General features: G+C 46.0%; 2 protein-coding genes across 18 annotated transcripts in view; one reads left to right on the forward strand and one right to left on the reverse strand.

Moving 5' to 3' along the window:
• LOC103305902 (uncharacterized) overlaps positions 1-17,304 on the forward strand; it is a 76,479-nt gene that overhangs the window by 48,694 nt on the left and 10,481 nt on the right. Inside the window, exon 4 of one of the 12 annotated variants that reach the window (XR_010590702.1) lies at positions 2,331-3,172. The exons of the other annotated variants lie outside the window; for them this stretch is intronic. The gene's annotated coding sequence lies outside the window, so the exon portion shown is untranslated. Of the gene's footprint in view, positions 1-2,330; positions 3,173-17,304 lie in introns of those variants that run through there. 12 annotated transcript variants of the gene reach the window in all.
• LRRK1 (leucine rich repeat kinase 1) overlaps positions 2,857-17,304 on the reverse strand; it is a 112,052-nt gene continuing 97,604 nt past the window's right edge. For 2 of the 6 annotated variants that reach the window (XM_065558100.1, XM_065558099.1), the window contains exons 30-35: positions 16,317-16,468; positions 15,489-15,606; positions 13,341-13,457; positions 7,314-8,158; positions 6,450-6,551; positions 2,857-4,218 (exon numbers count right to left, since the gene is read on the reverse strand). In XM_065558100.1, coding sequence (XP_065414172.1) covers positions 4,041-4,218; positions 6,450-6,551; positions 7,314-8,158; positions 13,341-13,457; positions 15,489-15,606; positions 16,317-16,468 — 1,512 coding nt within the window. In that variant the 3' untranslated portion in view covers positions 2,857-4,040. Of the gene's footprint in view, positions 4,219-6,449; positions 6,552-7,309; positions 8,159-9,878; positions 10,025-13,340; positions 13,458-15,488; positions 15,607-16,309; positions 16,469-17,304 lie in introns of those variants that run through there. The other 4 variants (XR_010590690.1, XR_010590691.1, XM_065558101.1 and 1 more) reach the window with 4 other exon arrangements.

The raw sequence follows: 17,304 nt of genomic DNA on the forward strand, positions 1-17,304 counted from the left end.
AATTCCCTCTCCCTGAGGCTGGAATGCCTAACCGGGGAGATCCCCACCCCAAAGGCTCTAACCCTCTAGCTGCTGTTTTACCAGCCACTGATTTTGACAGCGCAATCTTTGGGCCAGATCCTGATGCTGTTATTCATCTTGAATGACGCCTGAGTTCATGACACTATTAACCAGAACCTGGCCCTGCTGTTTCCCCTGCACTCCTGCTCCACAATATCCTTTTGTCTTAAACAAATGATGCTTTTCAACGTACATGGAGTGGGTGCATGACCTGATCCACTCTGTGCCCTTCATCCAGCCCAGTGGAGAAAGAGGCCTCACGGTGTGGATTAATTCTGCTCTGATTGTGGCTGGGTTGTATTGGGGGGAGGGATGGGAGTTGCAGAGTTTGGGGGAGTCTTATGAAAATTGTTTTTTAATCCTCTAGCTCGTGTTTTTTCCTTTGGGGCGTTACTACATCAGCCTAGAGCTTGCTAACTGAAGAGAGGCCCGTGCTAATAATCAGTCAGGTCTTGTCCTGCTCCAAGGAAAACCAGGGAATAAAATATAAGCACCCCCATCTGCACAGCCCCCAGAACTGGTTTTCATGCCTGAGCCAATGGAACGCAGGTCTCATAGCCGGTAAGGCCAGAAGGGACCATTCTGATCATCTAATCCGCAGGCCACAGAACGTCACCCACCCCCTCCGCTAATCGGCCCAGACCCGCAAAGTGCTGTGTTCTAAACCTCGAGCCCCCTGCACTCAAGCAGGTTCTACAATTGGCAGGAGACGTTCTCCCTGCTCCAAATGACAGGCTGCTTTACCTCGACCGTGGAGGGTCAACAGCACAGAAATAGGTCAAGAGCTCCAGTCTATACCTACACGGTCACGTCCCACTGCTGGCTTCAGAACTTTCCCCCACTGCCTGGAATGGTCTCGGCTGGGTGAAGACCTCTTCACTTCTTTCACCTCCCTGCTAAGAGCCACACGCTCTGAGCTGCCCACAAGAAGTGAGTCGAGAACAGTGACCAGTATAACCCCCTCCCTTAGTCATTCCCGGGGTGGCCCTTGCTCAATTGTTGGCTGGCTTTTGGAGATGGTAAGAGTTTTTGGGAGAGGGGGAGGCAAGGGCTGTGCACACAGGTGGTACGTAATAACTAATAATAATACTACGCCGCACTGCTGAAAGCAGAGACTCTTTCATGCTACCGGGGCCTGATCCGGGGCCCACTGAAGTCAATGGAACGATTCCAATTGATTTCAGCTGGGTGTTGGATCAAGCCCACATAGCGCACAGCCAAACACAGGCCTGGGGAAACAGTAGTACGTGCGGCCTGAATGCATGCGCAAGAGTTACTGCTTGAGAAAGAAGCCACCACAGTGTGAAATTCCCACTGCTGAAGGAATGCGAGGTGTGCACGAACAGATGCTTACATTTCAGCCATCTCGGCTCTCTCCTGCCCTCCGACATGTGTCCGGATTGCTGGTGTTTCCTGCTTGCTTTGATCATCTGAGTTATTATTTGCTCTCAAAGAAACGTACAAGGCAATGCTGCTTTGGAACACACCAGCTTTTGGCAAGTTCGAGCCCATTTTTGGCCTCTGTGTGGTTTAAGGCCTGCTAATAACATAATAATAAATAAGCACTTATAGAGCTCTTTACAACCATTCAGGCTCTCACCTATTGAATGCGTCTCCCTCGGGGCTCGAATACCAGCCCGGGACTCAGGAGACCTGGGTTCTATTCCTGGCTCTGCTGCTGATCTGCTGGGTGACCTTTGGCAAGTCATTTAGCCTGTCCGGGTCTCAGGTGCCTCATCTGTAAAATGGGGATAATGATACTGCCCTCCTTTGTAAGTGTACAGATGGGAAGGGCTACATAACAACTAGGGGTTGTTATTGCCATCCAATGGAGGAGGCCTGGGACACGGTACAAACGGGCTTAATGTTAGTGTATAGCTCACTGTGGAAGCCCCGGCTTGGTTTCTCAGGCCCCACCCTGGGGAGGCAATGGCATGGTGGAGGCTGGCAGAGCACACTGAATACAACCTCCATGCAGGGGCTGAGTCGTCTCTGCTCTGATAAATATGGGGCATCCCCAGATGTTTTCTGGGTCTACGCAGCCTGTCTAGCTGAGCGCACTCTGGTGCTAGTGTCTGGACTGGGATTGGATGGCGCGGACACAATTCCAGCCTGACGAGATCGCTTGCTACAAATGTAGCTATTTTGGGGGCTACGCCTCAGCGGAGGTCGCGCCATTGCCTGCAGTGGAGTTACTCTGCTTTACACGAGCTGGGGATTTGGCACCTTAGCGTTTCACTCTCCGTGTGTCGTGCTCCCCTTTACTGCAGTTGTATCAAGTAACCCCTGCCCATCACCATGAGACGGACGGAAGGGGCTCCAGGAAGGATCATCCAAGCTGCATTACTCAATGGCTCCAAGTCCCACTCTACAGTTGGAATAGCTTTAAGTTGGAGTCCAGCTTCTCCCCAAAGTGTTTGTGTCATACAGTAGCACAGCGGATGGGATCAGGTCTTTCACATTCATGGGGCTGCTTTTGGTCCTTCCCAAATGTCGTTTTTTTAATACCCATAGTCCCTTGCACCATTCCTAACTGGTATCCAGGCAGATTGTATCTGTAACCCTGATGTGGTTTAAAATATCTCAGTTATGGGATACTCTTGTTAGCAGTGCTGGAGAATCCAAGGGGGAGGGACCCCGTCTTCTCCCCGCCATTCAGATATCTAGTGGGGGAGAGAGAAAGCCTGCATTTTAATCAGATGCAACAACTCTTGAATTGATCATGGAGCTGTGCAAGCCTCCAGTGGCTGATGCAGTGACCAGCTGCCAATAAACAGTGACACTGACGCAATGTAATTCTTGGAGGAGTCTGTTTATTTGGAGATACATTTTGCTTCTGATGGTTATTTTAACAGCCTGCAGTAAAAGTGTAAATCTGACATTTAACCTGCTAATTCTACATCAAGCAGCCTTGCAGATATGTTCAAACTTAGTATAAGTTTCTCAGTATAAAAACAGTTCAATACACAGTACACATTCACGCATCAGGAGTTGATTCACTTTTTACACTCTTCTGTACATGCTATGATAATGTGATTGTGTGTACACCGGGTACAATGCTTTCCAGGGTCCAGTGTGACCTTAGTGATGTGAAAAATAAACTATATAAGAACCTCTATCTAAAAAATAACACACTTTTATATACCAGTAAACTCAGCTTACTTCCAAATGTATTTACAGAGAAAAGTAACAGAGGGACAAGGACCATTTCCAAGTTCTGCTGATTAAATTACTCCCTTCAACTGGTAAAGCATCTGAAATGCTGACGTGTTTTGCTCTGAATTCGATCTATGTACAATTTACTTTGCAACAGTGCAATTAAATAGCTCATTAATGTACTGAGATTGTGCAGTATTCATTGGCAGATCATCATCTTTGGGTCTTTCACAGTAACTCTATCACAATATCTTTTACAGATCGGAAATACATTGGGCACTGAAGGATTATTGCCCATTGGGACAGCAGGTGATAGGAGTATTGTGTAAAAGCTCAGTCTCTGAGGGAGAGAGATGCATATCTGTGTAGTTAGTAAAGCTCTTTTGGATGAGGACCTAAGCAGCAGCTGCCCAGATGTGCGGGGGTTGTGAGGGAATTTACAGTGGAAGAAAGGAGGCTCAAAAGACAGAAGTGAATGGAAATGGGTGGAGGGATAGGGAGGGTGGTACACATTAGAGCAATATTGTTGAGAGACCACCCGCTTTCTGGACTTAATACATCTCTATCCCCTGCTGAAAAGAAAGGAAGAAACAAACAGAATGGTATCTAGTTTGGTCTTCTGCGTCTCTGGCAAATACACTGCAGGGGAGATAGCTTCTGCAAGAGCCCTGCAGTGTTCCTTAGCAGCAAATGTGGAAAAAAAAAAAAAAAACACCCACAACCCAAACCCTTCTCTAAGGATACAAAAGTGCCCAGGCTGGAATGCTGTTTCTGTTCCCTGTAGTCCATCCTTCCTGGATGCTGGATTTTAAATTCGACAAGCACTACCTTCTTTTTCGCATGCAGGTTTCAAGCCTTCCCAGCTCTTCATAGGACTGGTAGAAAATGTCAAACTCTCGAGCACCCCAGCTCCTCCAGACAGCAAGGCACCATTCCATGTTTTTGTTCTCAAAGCAGCACACAACAGTGTCCCTTGCTACGATAGCAGCTTCGACCAGCGCCCTGGGAAAGCAAGAACAGGGTTGGAGAATGGAGTGTGAACTGGGGTGCTGCTCTCCCAGAAAACAGACAGCCTCGCAAAAGTGAGACCCAAAAGTGCTTAGGGTTTGTCTTACAGTCAACGAATCTGCTTTTCTAAGAGGGCTGGAGATATTTAACACAGGAAAACATAAAGTAGTGTAACTACTCGTTACATTATAGCCACCTCCACCTCCCCCCAAAACCCCAAACCACCCCAAAAAACCCCAACAGTGACATAGTTCTACAAGGCTCTTTTGATTACAGCAGTACCGTGCAGTAATGTAAGGCCAGATTCGACAGACCTTCATCCCATTGATTTCAATGGGGCTGCTCACAAAGTGGGGGACTCTTCAATGGGAGGAAAGGTGGCAGAATTGATAAAGGAGCGCTGGGGTAAAGGAAAGAGACCTGCCCCAGCACAGGGACAGGGGAAACAGGAATGGCAGGAGTAGCTAGAGAGTTTGGTATTTGGCAGCTGTGGGGAAGCTGTCCTAACTCAGAGCAGTCCCCCAGGAAGTCACCCTTATCTCTCCCCCTCCCCCCGACTCCTCAGAGGCACAGTACAGTATCTGGCTCCATCTTAGTGATATTGCAGCCTTGCAGACGCCTCCACACCCAGGGGAAGTAAGTTGTTGTCACTGGGAGAGCAATATTGTTGGATTTTTCATCATATTCATCCTGCTGGTAGAGGATGAGCCGATGGACTTTGTGCCTGAATCAGCAAGGCTGCAATATTGTAAAATGGGACACGTCTAGCAACGGCCACTTCATCTGGTCTTCGACTCCCCATACTTTTCCTTCCTGTTTTTTTTAAATAAGGTGAATCTCTGAAACGAGTCCACCTAGCTAAATGGGCCTATGCAGGCAATAAAAGGGACCAAGCACTATACCTGACATGACATGGAAGTGAATGAAAGGAAGGCTTTGATTTCATGTTATCTGTGCCGTTTATTAATAAATGGCCATTCATAACACACAGCCCAGCTTAACTTCTCTTTGCTTTGTCTTGCCATGAATAGCACAATCACATATGGGTGTTTAAAGGGTCAGCAACCCCCCCCCCCAACACTATACCCTGGTTATTTATTTACTTGGAAGCTCAGTTGCTACATGAAGCATTTTAAATTAATGTCCATAACGGTTTTCCACAGAGTGCCAGGAGCCACAGCTGGTACAAAGGTGCTTATTTAGAGCCAGAACGTCAACCTGCTCTGAGTGAATGAAGCCACAGACAAGCACTGCGCTCTGTAGTAAATACACTTCTTGTTCTTCACGCAGGGACTGAGTCTGCCGAGCACTGAGGACCTCCTGCCAGGTGCTGGGTGCCTGCAAAGCCCAGGGAAGTCAGCACCTGGCAGGATTGGGCCAAGAGTTATCGCAACATCACCTTTTGCAAAATGAGAGGCGCTATCTTCACACTGATCCCAGCTTGGGAAACAAGGCAGCCAGTTAGTGCTCTGGAGGTGTAACTTGCTATGATGTTTCTGGGGCAGATCATGACCATTGCCTGAAAAGCCAATTTGGATTGATCTGGCATGCGGGAGAGGATCTATCCCAACTTCTCCTGCTTGTTCCAGTATAAGGAGCAGGAGGGGCCATCCCAGCCTCAGGGCATGCTCTGCTCTACCAATCCTGGGCCATCCCAGCCTCAGGGCTGCTCTAACTTGCACTGAGGGCCTGTCTGTGTAACTGAAGCCTAATCACAGTGACTCCTCCAGCTGGGAGCTTGCTCTATGGAAGGGATTGGCAACCTTAAGCCCGCGGCCCACCAGGGTAAGCCCCCTGGCGGGCTGGGTTGTTTACCTGCCACGTCCGCAGGTTCGGCCAATCGTGGCTCCCACTGGCCGTGGTTCGCCGTTCCAGGCCAATAGGGGCTGCGGGAAGTGGCGGCCAGCACATCCCTTGGTGCCCGCTGCTTCCTGCAGCCCCCATTGGCCTGGAGCAGTGAACCGCAGCCAGTGGGAGCTGCAATCGGCCAGACCTGCAGACGCAGCAAGTAAACAAACTGGCCTGGCCTGCCGGGGGCTTACCCTGGCGGGCCGCGTGCCAAAGGTTGCCGATCCCTGCTCTATGGCATAGAATCCACACTAGAATGCCCCGAAGGGAGAGAGGCCAATTGGAGGATTGCAGGCCTTGCACCCTGACACTGATGGTATATTTCCCCTGATGGAATCCTTTGTGAACATGCAATACAGGCTCTAATTCAATCTCACCCATAGGGAGCCAGTTCTCCGGCCTTCAATACGGCAATGACTCTGCCGCGCTGCGTGCCACATTCCTTCTCCAGCCCGATAACTATGATGTCGCCACCTCGCCTGCAGACAAAAGTGAGACAATCATGCTCAACAACATGGGCCAGGGACAGGCAGGGAAAGCACTGTACAGTAGCTTTTCCGATTACATATGCTGAAGCTGCCAGCAGGGGGGTAGGTCTGAAATCCAGAGAGGCTCACAGACCTGGTTAAAGACAATGGGTGTACCAAACACTCTCTTTCAGGCTCAAAAGGAGGAGCAATCAAGTTCCTTATGTCATAAAAACAATTGCCGACAATTGCCCACTCAAAGCAATAGGCCAGTGAAGGCCCTGGTAGGTCAGCACTAAGCCATGTGGACTGAGGGGTTTCTCTGGCTGCAAATGCAGGGATATTGGCAGCAGGGTGTGTGCAGGTTAGGGTACATCTACACTGCAATGTAGGCCCAGGGGGGTTGCACTCAGGCTCAAGCCTAACCCCCTTCTCTTTACACACACATCACGCTAACCCATGGCACCAAGAATACACCTGATTTGTATCAGGATTTCTTGTCCTAATGGAAACAATCCTGCCAGACCTCAAATTTGCCAAATGGGCAACGCTAGATACCATCCAAAAGTTGTAGAAATGTTGGTTTCTAACTTGAAATTCTGGGACAGTTACGTAGTTTTTTTTGTTGAATCTTACTGCTAGACACCGCCCTGGGTAAGTTTGATGTGAAATTACAATTAGAAACAAAACCCAAGTCCTTGAGAGCTTCCCTAAAGCCAAACTAACTCATGCTCCACTTGTGACTCGGATCTGGTTTGCTGAGTATGTGTTTACCTCGGGATCCAGATGAGGTCTTTTACTGGAAGAATCTTTACAGCTTGGAGATGAGATGTGTTCTCATCTGTTGGTGTAGAATCATTTTCAGATCTGTCTGGGGAAGGGATAAGTTCATGAAACTTGTCGGACTCCTCGCAATCCATGGAGAAAGGCGCGCTGGATGAGCTTGCAGGAGAGCTCGGCAGACTGGAGAAGGACCTAGTTATTCTGTTAGAAGGGGAGGATGAGTAAGAAGACACGGAGCAATAGTCTGTGAGGGAGTCCTGATGGTTTAATATTTGTGTGCCCAGCTCCGGGCTGTAGATAATGCTCATATCAGCCAGAGAGTTACTCTCAAGCACCGTCCTGTGTACAGCTGTTGTAGCAGGGATCCCTGCGGAAGGCTGCTGGATTGTAAACATGTCTCTTAAAGGGCTGCAGTCACCACAGAAGTACCGCGCGCAGAGCTGATAGGTTGCAGTATGGTACATCACCAGGTAGTTCGTTTTATCATCCAGGCACCAAATCACTTCCTCCCCATGGTACTCCGAGTTACACGCCATAGATGTGATCACAGATGGAGGGTTGTAGGGCTCCAGCCTCCTGTTTATATCTATGGTCACGCAGTCTATGATGAGAATCCCAGGGCCATTGCTGTACCAGACCTCGGCGCCGCTGTTTGTTATTTCCATGGCTTTCACAGGGTAGGGGTTCTGCCGGGGATCACTGTCCAAGATGTTGAACTTGGACCTATTCGCAGTGTGTGAGCACAAGTAGGAGCAGCTGTCCTCTGGGATGCCACGTGCCACTGAAAAAACTGCCACAAGTCCATCTGACAGTCCAGCCAGCACCAGGTAGGAGTTCTGTGGGGGAGAGAGATTTGTTTCTCCATGTAGACGTTTACTGTTTTGCAATAAGAGAGCTCCCGACCCAACGTTCTGGATGCCCCAACAATATCAGAATAGACCGATCCGTTACCCCAAAAGCAAATTAAATTACCCCGCAACAACATCACTACCTAAAAAACCTAATGAACCTATACACACAATCCCCTCACTCCCTCTCCCCAGCCCTACCCATCCCCCATCACCTTACAGGTATGGGAGAAAAGATGGGCCATGCAGCCCACAACACACAGCTAGAGGGTCTCCTTTGTGTGGCAGCCAAAGTCAGGTGTTAAATTATGCACAGCACAGATTGCTGTTCTGCAACATTGCTCCCCGGCAGAATGCTCAAAGTATAACAAAACAGCCAGCAAGAGAGAATGTTACAGCCTGTCAGAACTTCTGCCTGGCCTGGTCATCCCAACGACAGTGAAAACCTGGGAGACAGCAGTTAGAGGACGGGGAAATGGGTATCTTGGGAATCTGACTCACTGTGTGACCATGGGCACATGCCAGAACCCTCCCTATGTCTCGGCTCCCTCAGCTGTGAAACAGATAGAATAACGCTCACCTCACAGAAAGGGAGTTGGGTTTTTCCAATGTATCAGACTGTAAGAATGTGTCTATCCCAGATGCTTGGTGCCTCTTAACACTTTATCATACTGTGAAAACCAAACCCAGCAGCCTGACCCTGACAAGTACCTTACCCTTCCTAGGTACCAACCCTCAAACCAGGACCCACTCCTGGTACAAACATGTATTTTGCAGCATGCCCAAAAGGACAGCAAATTCAGGCGATTTCAGACCAAGGCAGGGGGAATGAGTTCCAAGGCCAAGGGCCGTCCTAGAGGCCCCTCTGCCGAGTATAACTATGTCTACGTCTGCACGTGTAGCGTAGACACGATAAATCGATTCCCGATCGCTCTCCCGTCGACTGCTGTACTCCAGCTCGGCAAGAGGCGGAAGCAAAGTTGACGGGGCAGCCGCAGCAATTGACTCCGCGCCGTGAGGACGCGAGGTAAGTCAAACTAAGATACGCCGACTTCAGCTACGCTATTCTCGTAGCTGAAGTTGCGTATCTTAGGTCGATCTCCACCCCTAGTGTAGACTAGGCCTAAGAAATTCTAGCCCAAGCACCTCCACAGAGCTTAACTTATCACACAGGGAGAAGGGCAGTCACACAAGGAGGTGAGTCACAGGCCATTTAGGTCATAAAAGGTCAAAAATCAACATCTATATCCATAACACAAAGGGGAGCAAAAAGACAGAGTAACCCATCACTTAGAGAACACTGGGAACAGCAACCTGTGAAAGTTGGATCCCCTGGTCTGGCAGGCTGGAGATGCTGGTAACTTTATGTGAGTAAGAAAACTGCTTAGGCAAAGATTGTAACTTGCTAAGATTAAGTTTTAGTCACTAGAAAGCGTGTTTCATTTTGTTTTGTTTGTAACCAGACCTGTCTCTTTTCCCCTTGTTTAGTGTCACTTAGATCTCTGTTCTTTGTTAACAAACCTAGTCTTCTTTTGTTACAAAATCATCTCAATGCTGTGTATTAAAGTGAAGTGTGAGTCTCCTGATGGGCTGATGTGTGCTCTGTCCTTTTGGAGGCAGCGAACATAGAAATTTCTAAGAGTGTCCCGTGAGTGACGGGACACTGCAGTGGGATATCTGTGGGGAACTGAGGTTCACTGATTGTTACCTGCAAGGCCAAGTTTAGACTGGCAGAGTCTTGAAGAGTATGCTGCAAGGCTGGTGCATCAGGGAGCTGACACAGCTTAGCGGTAGCAAAGCTCTCACTCTTGCTAAGACAGAGGGATAACAGAGTAGCTCGCAGATCTGGGTGTCCTAAACATTACGTCACAGAAGGTCATTTTACATTAAAGAGTTTTGATGGGGAATTGTCAGTCAGTTCTACTAGCCACATTTTAGCAGGCTTTAAGCTGGACAGTGAAAGCTATTCTCTGACCTTTCACTCCTTCCGCCCTCATCCCCAGCTCTGAGTCACTGTTAGATCTTTTCAACTCCTCCGCAACTAAGTGCCTTGGGAGAAGTCAGGCTGGCTAGCAAGCGATGCATTTCTTTTGGCTTAGCATCATAAAAGTCTATTTGATCTCCTTGGTTAGTGTCAGCTACAACAGAACAGAACAAGGTAGCTTTCAGACTCAATGGGCCAGCTTCTCAGTGTGTATAATTCAGCATAGCTTCACTGAAGTCAACACAGCTGCGTCAACTATACTAGCTGGGGATCGGGCCCAATATATCCCAAGGAATATTACAAAACACTGAGACAACGTTAACACCATCACTGTGGAGGCAAATTCAGCAGCCATTTTATGCTCAGCCACAGCATGATTCAAGCCTTGGACATTAGAACCTGTTTTATTCAGGCACTGAGGTTGCCCCCAACACTTTGGCAAGCATGGCATGAGAATTCCTGCCCCAAGAAGGGGCTTGAACCCACATTTGTCACTGCATATCCCGAGGTAAGAGTGCTAGCCACTTAACATGCAAGAGCTATGAAAGCCACATGCTCACAAGGGCTAGACACTTCATTGATGCTATCAAGGCACCAGTGTGTTGGGAGGTGGTGGACGCAAGGCAGACCTCTCCAAACCATGGTATTAAAAAAGTGACCAAACCCAAGCAGCACAGCAGCCTCCATTAACGTTAAGTAACTTTCTTGGAATTCACTTGCGACATATTAGCGGAGAGAAGAGCCAACGAAAACACAGAAACAAAACTGCATTGGAAGCCTCTGGCCTGCCAAAAGTCCAGCTGTGCCAGTGAGAATGGCCTCTAGATGGGGGCGTGTGCCATACTGTACAGCACAGAGGGTGAGCCTGCGCCAAGACGTTCTGTCCTCATAACTACAGTACAGTGTACGGCGTAAAGCCTACTGGAATTCACCAGATACCAGGTAAACGAAGTCCTCAAACAACACAGACTTTGTCACTCCCCCATCCCATTTCCCTGGCTGATCCTTCTGGCACAGAAGACTTTGGCAGGCTACAGCTTTTAAATGTTTTTTTGTGTTCTAGGCTCCTTATGAAGGCCAGGTCCCGACACATGTTCCAACCTCTCTCTTGCTTTTCTTTGTGAAAATATTGGAAACAGATTGAAAAGGAAATTGCTTTTGGGGGGGGGTCTGGAGGATTTTATTGTTATCTGGTCATCAGAATTAATCATAAAAATTAACCACCAAAATTACACTTTCAATTCCTCTGGTGGTTTGTTTTGTTTTGTTTTTGTTTTTTGAGGCGGAGGGTTTATTTTCAGGGCTTCACTCTGCGCCTTTCAAATGTCTATGGTGTTTCCTTTGGATGAGAAAAGAAGCATGGGAAACTATTCTTTTGGATCTGTCTTCCCAAATGTAGCCAGTCAAAAGTATTTCCCTTATGAGCAAAATCCCAGGGCAGTGATCTGACTGCGTGTTACTTCAGGTTTAATTAGCTAGCTGGCTCTTGTGCTTGGAAAAGGCCGATGTTCCCATCTGCCTTAGCGCAAGATTCTTTTCTCTTTAGAGGCTTATTCCATACAGCAAGCTTGACCGATTAAGACAACAGGCCTTATGTGACTTGTTCAGCAAAATTGTCAACTCTTGTAAACAAGTTTAGCTTCTTGCAGACCTTGCATGCACTTCCTCCTGGTGATTGGCCTGGCCATACACAGATAAGGCCATACACAGAAAGGAGAAAAAAATATCCTAGAAGGAATTCTGCTGAAAGGACATTAATGGGGGCGGGGGGGAGGGAACGGGGAGGGAGAATTGTTTAGATTCAATATTATTGTAGGGCCTGGAATTATTTATTACAGTCACTAGACATATCACAATCTGGAAAGAATCCAGGAGACCTAGGACCCCCTAGAAATCCCATAGGGTTGTAATCAGTGTGACAGCAGAAAGTCTCAAAATGAAAGGCACATTCTACTCTTCTGGACAAAATACAAGGTAGCAGAAGAAAGATAAGTCAGGTGTCAGGCATCAAACATTGGGGAGGAAAAGTTCTGTAGCTTTGGGAGCCAGAAAAAGTCAACAGGAGCAGCCTCCCAGGAGGTGAAATTCATTCCTGTGTCAGCACCAGGTCTGTGCACCCTGAAAATCCCACTTACCCGAAGGGCGAGGTGGGATGTAAGCAGCGCACACTAACCCTGCGCTCACCCTCTGTTCAGGGACACATCTCACTAACTATACAGCAGTCTGAGCCACTAAATCAGAAATGCACAGTAACACAGAATGAGCACAGGGTATAAAATAACTCCCCACAACCTCATTACCACTGTGAAAACTGTTCTGTGCAGTTACTAGACATAGCATGTTGGCATGCGAATAAGCTTTCAGATAATTAGAGATATTGAAAATAAATGGATAATAATGTGACTTTTTCACTCTAGATTGTTACAGGTAAAACCGAGGATAATCTAACCAATCAGAAAATATTTTTATATATATCCTAAAACTTGACGGTAATAGCCAATAATGCCACATTTCTCTTAAGAGCCTGCTCATGCTAGGATTTTAAATGTCTCCAAAAATAAGACTACTAGCTATACACCACGTAATGCCTCCCGTTGTTATTACCAGGGGGAGATAATATCCCTAGCCTGCCTTTTTGTTGTATGCAAATTCCTAACCCAAGAGAAAAAGGGCTATTGCTAAGGCATAGGAGATACTTATGCATATGCATGTAGACTGTCCAATAAATATGCGCTTAAAAGAAATACTCAAGTCCTACATTAGGAATTAACCAGTATCTATCCTAATCACTCAGTTACTTCCCTTCTACCCATCTTCTCATTCACTTACACTAAATTTTTTCTAATGATGGGGTGGAAATGCAGCTGGAAAGCTTCAATGTAAAGAAAGCAGGTGTATTTTGACTACCACCCTAGCAGGTTCTGAAGTGCTATTTCTAGACCCTCCTGCCTCAAGTTCTCTCCATACCACTTTCAGGCCTCTGCTCTCCTTGGCTGGGAAGCAGAGACCTGTAAACTGCTCTTTTTGCTCTGCCAGCAAGTTCTAGTGTAGAGGAGATCACAGCAATGTCCTTTAGTTATGCAGAGGATAGTGAAAAACAACATTATCTTGGACTCCTGGTTCCATAAGCAGAGCCTTTGGTTCAACTGATACCCTTTTCCAATGGTGAGAAACATTCCTCTTTACCTTTTTTATAACAGGCACCGCTAAGAAGCAGCTCACGGTAGCCGGAGTGTCTAATCCCTTTTGTGGAGTATTTAAAGGACACATGCCTTGTAAGCCATATACATAAATCTTCTGGTCCTGCAAATGAACAAGAGCAGATGAAATTATGTTGAATTCAGTAATAATTTAACTTAGCTGCTTTTCACATGAACACGTAAACTGTCTCAAATTTGTTCCCTATAAAACGGTCCAATTTGTATTTCTGGAAGTCAAAAATCTCCACTTTGGATTTAATTTAGTTCTTTTTTGGCCAACTTTTATCTTAAAAGTCCTCTCCCGGATGATTGCTTTGGCTTCTGTGATCTGGCTGGAGAGGCTTGGATTCCCCTTAATGCAATGTACAAGGATCAGATTTTTACCAAATCTGCAATCAGGTGAAAATATGATTGACTCCACACATAGTTCACATCTACTAACGTTATTAGGGAATTTTCTGCCAGGAAAATCAAAATTACATATGTTGTTTTGGTTAGTTTGCTGAACTGAACCAAAATATTTCATTTTGAGTCAGTTCAACGTCAAACTGCATCTCCCTGAGGTATTGCATTGCCTTATGGAAGATGTAGTTCAGATGCTTCATGCCCCCACCCTACTATATGGACTGGGCCTCTTGGCTGCACTACAGCTCCCATGATGCACTGCAGTTTCCCCTCTGAACAAGCTGTAGGGTTTATCATGGAAGATGTAGTCCAGCCTGGGAGCCCAGCCCATACAAAAGAATGAGGGCATGAAAAAACAGAACTACAGCTCTGAGGAAACGGTGTGGCACCATAAGAAGATGCAGTTTAATTATGAAGTTACTTAAAACTAAACTTTTAATTTCAGTTCCAGTTGAAACAAAATATCTCATTTGTCAAAATATTTAATTTTTAATCAAAAATGTCAAAATGAAATGTTTCAACCTTTCTAAATTTAAATTTTTCTGATCTTTTCTTTCTGTGAAAAATGCCTATATTTTAACTTTTTTTGACCTGATTCAGGACAAATAAAATGTCAAAATATCAGAATTACCTGCAGGGATGTAAATTCCAATTTTCACTCAGCTCCAGTGTCCATGCACACGCAATTAGAGCTGATTGAATGATCTATTACAAATAATTCACCCAATTCATCTAGCCCTTTTTCCATTTGTGAAGCTCTGACTTTTAGCAATTCATTTATAATGGTTCAACGGCTTTTGCAAGAACATTCTTGTTTTGTGTCAGAGCCTGGTTACACTCAACATAGTTCTGTCTGAGGAGTAGATAGGGACCTAGAGAGATAAATCCACTGCGCTATCTTGGTCTTATCTTCTTAGGCAGGGATTTTAAAGGGCATAGGAGAGGTAGGCCCCCATTTCCCACTAACTTCCAACTCCCTTCATCCTCTTTTTAAATCCCCAGTCTCAATGTGTTTTCGTCCACCCCTTCCCCTTATCATTTACAGCCGTGTTTCCCAAACTTGGGACACCGCTTGTGTAGGGAAAGCCCCTGGCGGGCCGGGCTGGTTTGTTTACCTGCCCCGTCTGCAGGTCCGGCCGATTGTGGCTCCCACTGGCCGTGGTTCGCTGCTCCAGGCCAATGGGAGCTGCTGGAAGTGGCACGGGCTAAGGGATGTACTGGCCACCGCTTCCAGCAGCTCCCATTGGCCTGGAGCAGCAGCGATCAGACGGACCTGCGGACGTGGCAGGTAAACAAACCGGCCCTGCCCGCCAGGGGCTTTCCCTACACAAGCGGTGTCCCAAGTTTGGGAAACACTGACTTACAGATAGGATTCTTTATCAGATAGAATTTCTCAGTGCTGATGTGCTATAACCTGGGACAGTTTTATGTTGGACAGCTGTCGTTTCCATGTTCATTCAGAACAGCAGAACCATGGTCTTGGGACCAGTAGGCTCTAGACACTAGCTAAATAACAGGTGGAAACAATATACCAGTGAGAAAGCAGATGTAAAGTTTGATTGCCCATTTGAGACATCCATTGTCATGCTGATTCTCTGAGCTTTACATTACTAATTTATTAAGCTAATAGCATGTTTCTTTATAAACACACACGAATAAAGATTTCTCCAGTAGGGCAATGAAGCGCACACAACCAACAAGAAGAGCTCACATTTCAGATAACGTTTACCTCTGTGGCAGTCCATAGTGCACTCTGAACTTTTAACTGGCAGCATAACTTCATTCCTGGGCAGCTCATTCTCTCCACTTCTATGAGTCCTTTCTCTGTATTTACCACCGTGTAGTTTCTGAAAGGAGCAAATGTAATTTGCTATTGCAACGGTGCCAACAGTAAAACGGCATTAGCAAGTATTTGCAATTAATGTGTTTACACTGTACAATTTGGAGTTCGCCTAGTATTTTTGGCCAGATCATGCATACTGTCAGCTCCTTAGCTACCCATCATCCTGCAGATGTATAAAATGCTCTTAATCTTTTTTTGGGGAGAGGAAAGTATATCATAAAGGGAAAAAATTTCAGACACTTAAAAGCTCTTTCTGCTATTAACTGTTTGCTAAGTGTACTCCAACTGTTGTCTTGTTACTCTGATTATTTTGCTGGCTAAATGAAAGAAGTGACACATCAAGAAAGGATGAAGGCCCTTGAGGTGGTAACATAATTTTTAAAAATTTGATTAATGAATATTTTTGTGAATAAAAGCACTATGTTTGTTTCACTATGATTCACTCTGATTTTATATGGGTATTTGAACAAACCCTGGGTATTCAAAAACGGGTATATGAATCCCAGAAGTTGCAACTATTTTAGCATAAGTAGTTATAAGTTCTGAAATATGTACGAGATGTGCATAACTTGTTACTCTCCTGTCTAAAATGATTTAGTTATCCAATCAGGGAGCAGAAATAATAATGTATGGCTTAAGTAATCAACCAAATGCTATGAATAACAAATAGTGAAAGCAAGGAAGAATAGAAAAGGATAAAAACAAACCCTCTACCTGGTGTCTTCCTTCCCATCCCAGAATACCACAGTGTATTCTTGGCCTTGGGAAGAAAAGAAGGAAGACTGCTTCCCACAACACAGCAGGTACATGAAAGTAGAAAACGTAGGATCTTTCATCTGTCCTACAACAGAAATGGCCAATGGACGCTGAGAAAAAAAAAAAAGTACATACGCTGAATAGTGTGTATACAGCAGAGATTCTTTTGCAGGTCAAGAATAAACAATACATTCATAATAATCACTATTTATTACATCTATAGTTCCATAGGCTGGGGAGCTCAAAAGAACCTAAGGGTGCCCAAATCTGCACCAAATCCCTTAAACTTCTTTCAAAATCCTGTCCCATAGGTGTCCCTGAGCTTTGCATTTCAGTGTAAAACCAACATAAATTACAAGAATCAAGGCCGATCCCTCTCCTTCCACCCCTCTCCCATTAGGATTTTATCTATGAGCCTCTTGCGCTTTGAAAATTTAGGGAAGAGAGCTACGCTCATCACAGAGTATAAGTGTTTGTAAATCAAAGCTCTGCCTGGCCCTTACGTGAAGGACTGTGGCTCCAAACATGCAAAATGATTAAAGAAAGATATAGTACAGTGTAATCTCCTTTTGTATTTGAAACCCTTTCCTGTCCCCATGGTGTCTTTTTTTCAAAGCTCCTGAATTCCTTATAGATGTATTCACAGCATGACACATCAGTGGTTTTTAGTAATCAAGGGTGGAATCTTGCCCCACTGAAGTCAATGAGAGTTTTGCCATTGACTTCAATAGGCCATGATTTCACCTTAAGGGTAAGCATACCGTTGCTCCACTCATGGAACCCAAACTGAAGTCAATGGAAGTCAATGGCCCAATCACTAGCAGGTGTAAACGGGTGGAGCGTCTCCACTGATGTCAGCGGAGCAGTGCCCATTGATACCAGCTGAGGATCTAGCCCTTAGCATGTAGAGGAGGGCTGCCCCGGTAACAAGCAGTAGATAAATGGT

This window comes from Chrysemys picta, chromosome 10, assembly GCF_011386835.1.
Source record: "Chrysemys picta bellii isolate R12L10 chromosome 10, ASM1138683v2, whole genome shotgun sequence".
NCBI lineage: Eukaryota > Metazoa > Chordata > Testudines > Emydidae > Chrysemys > Chrysemys picta.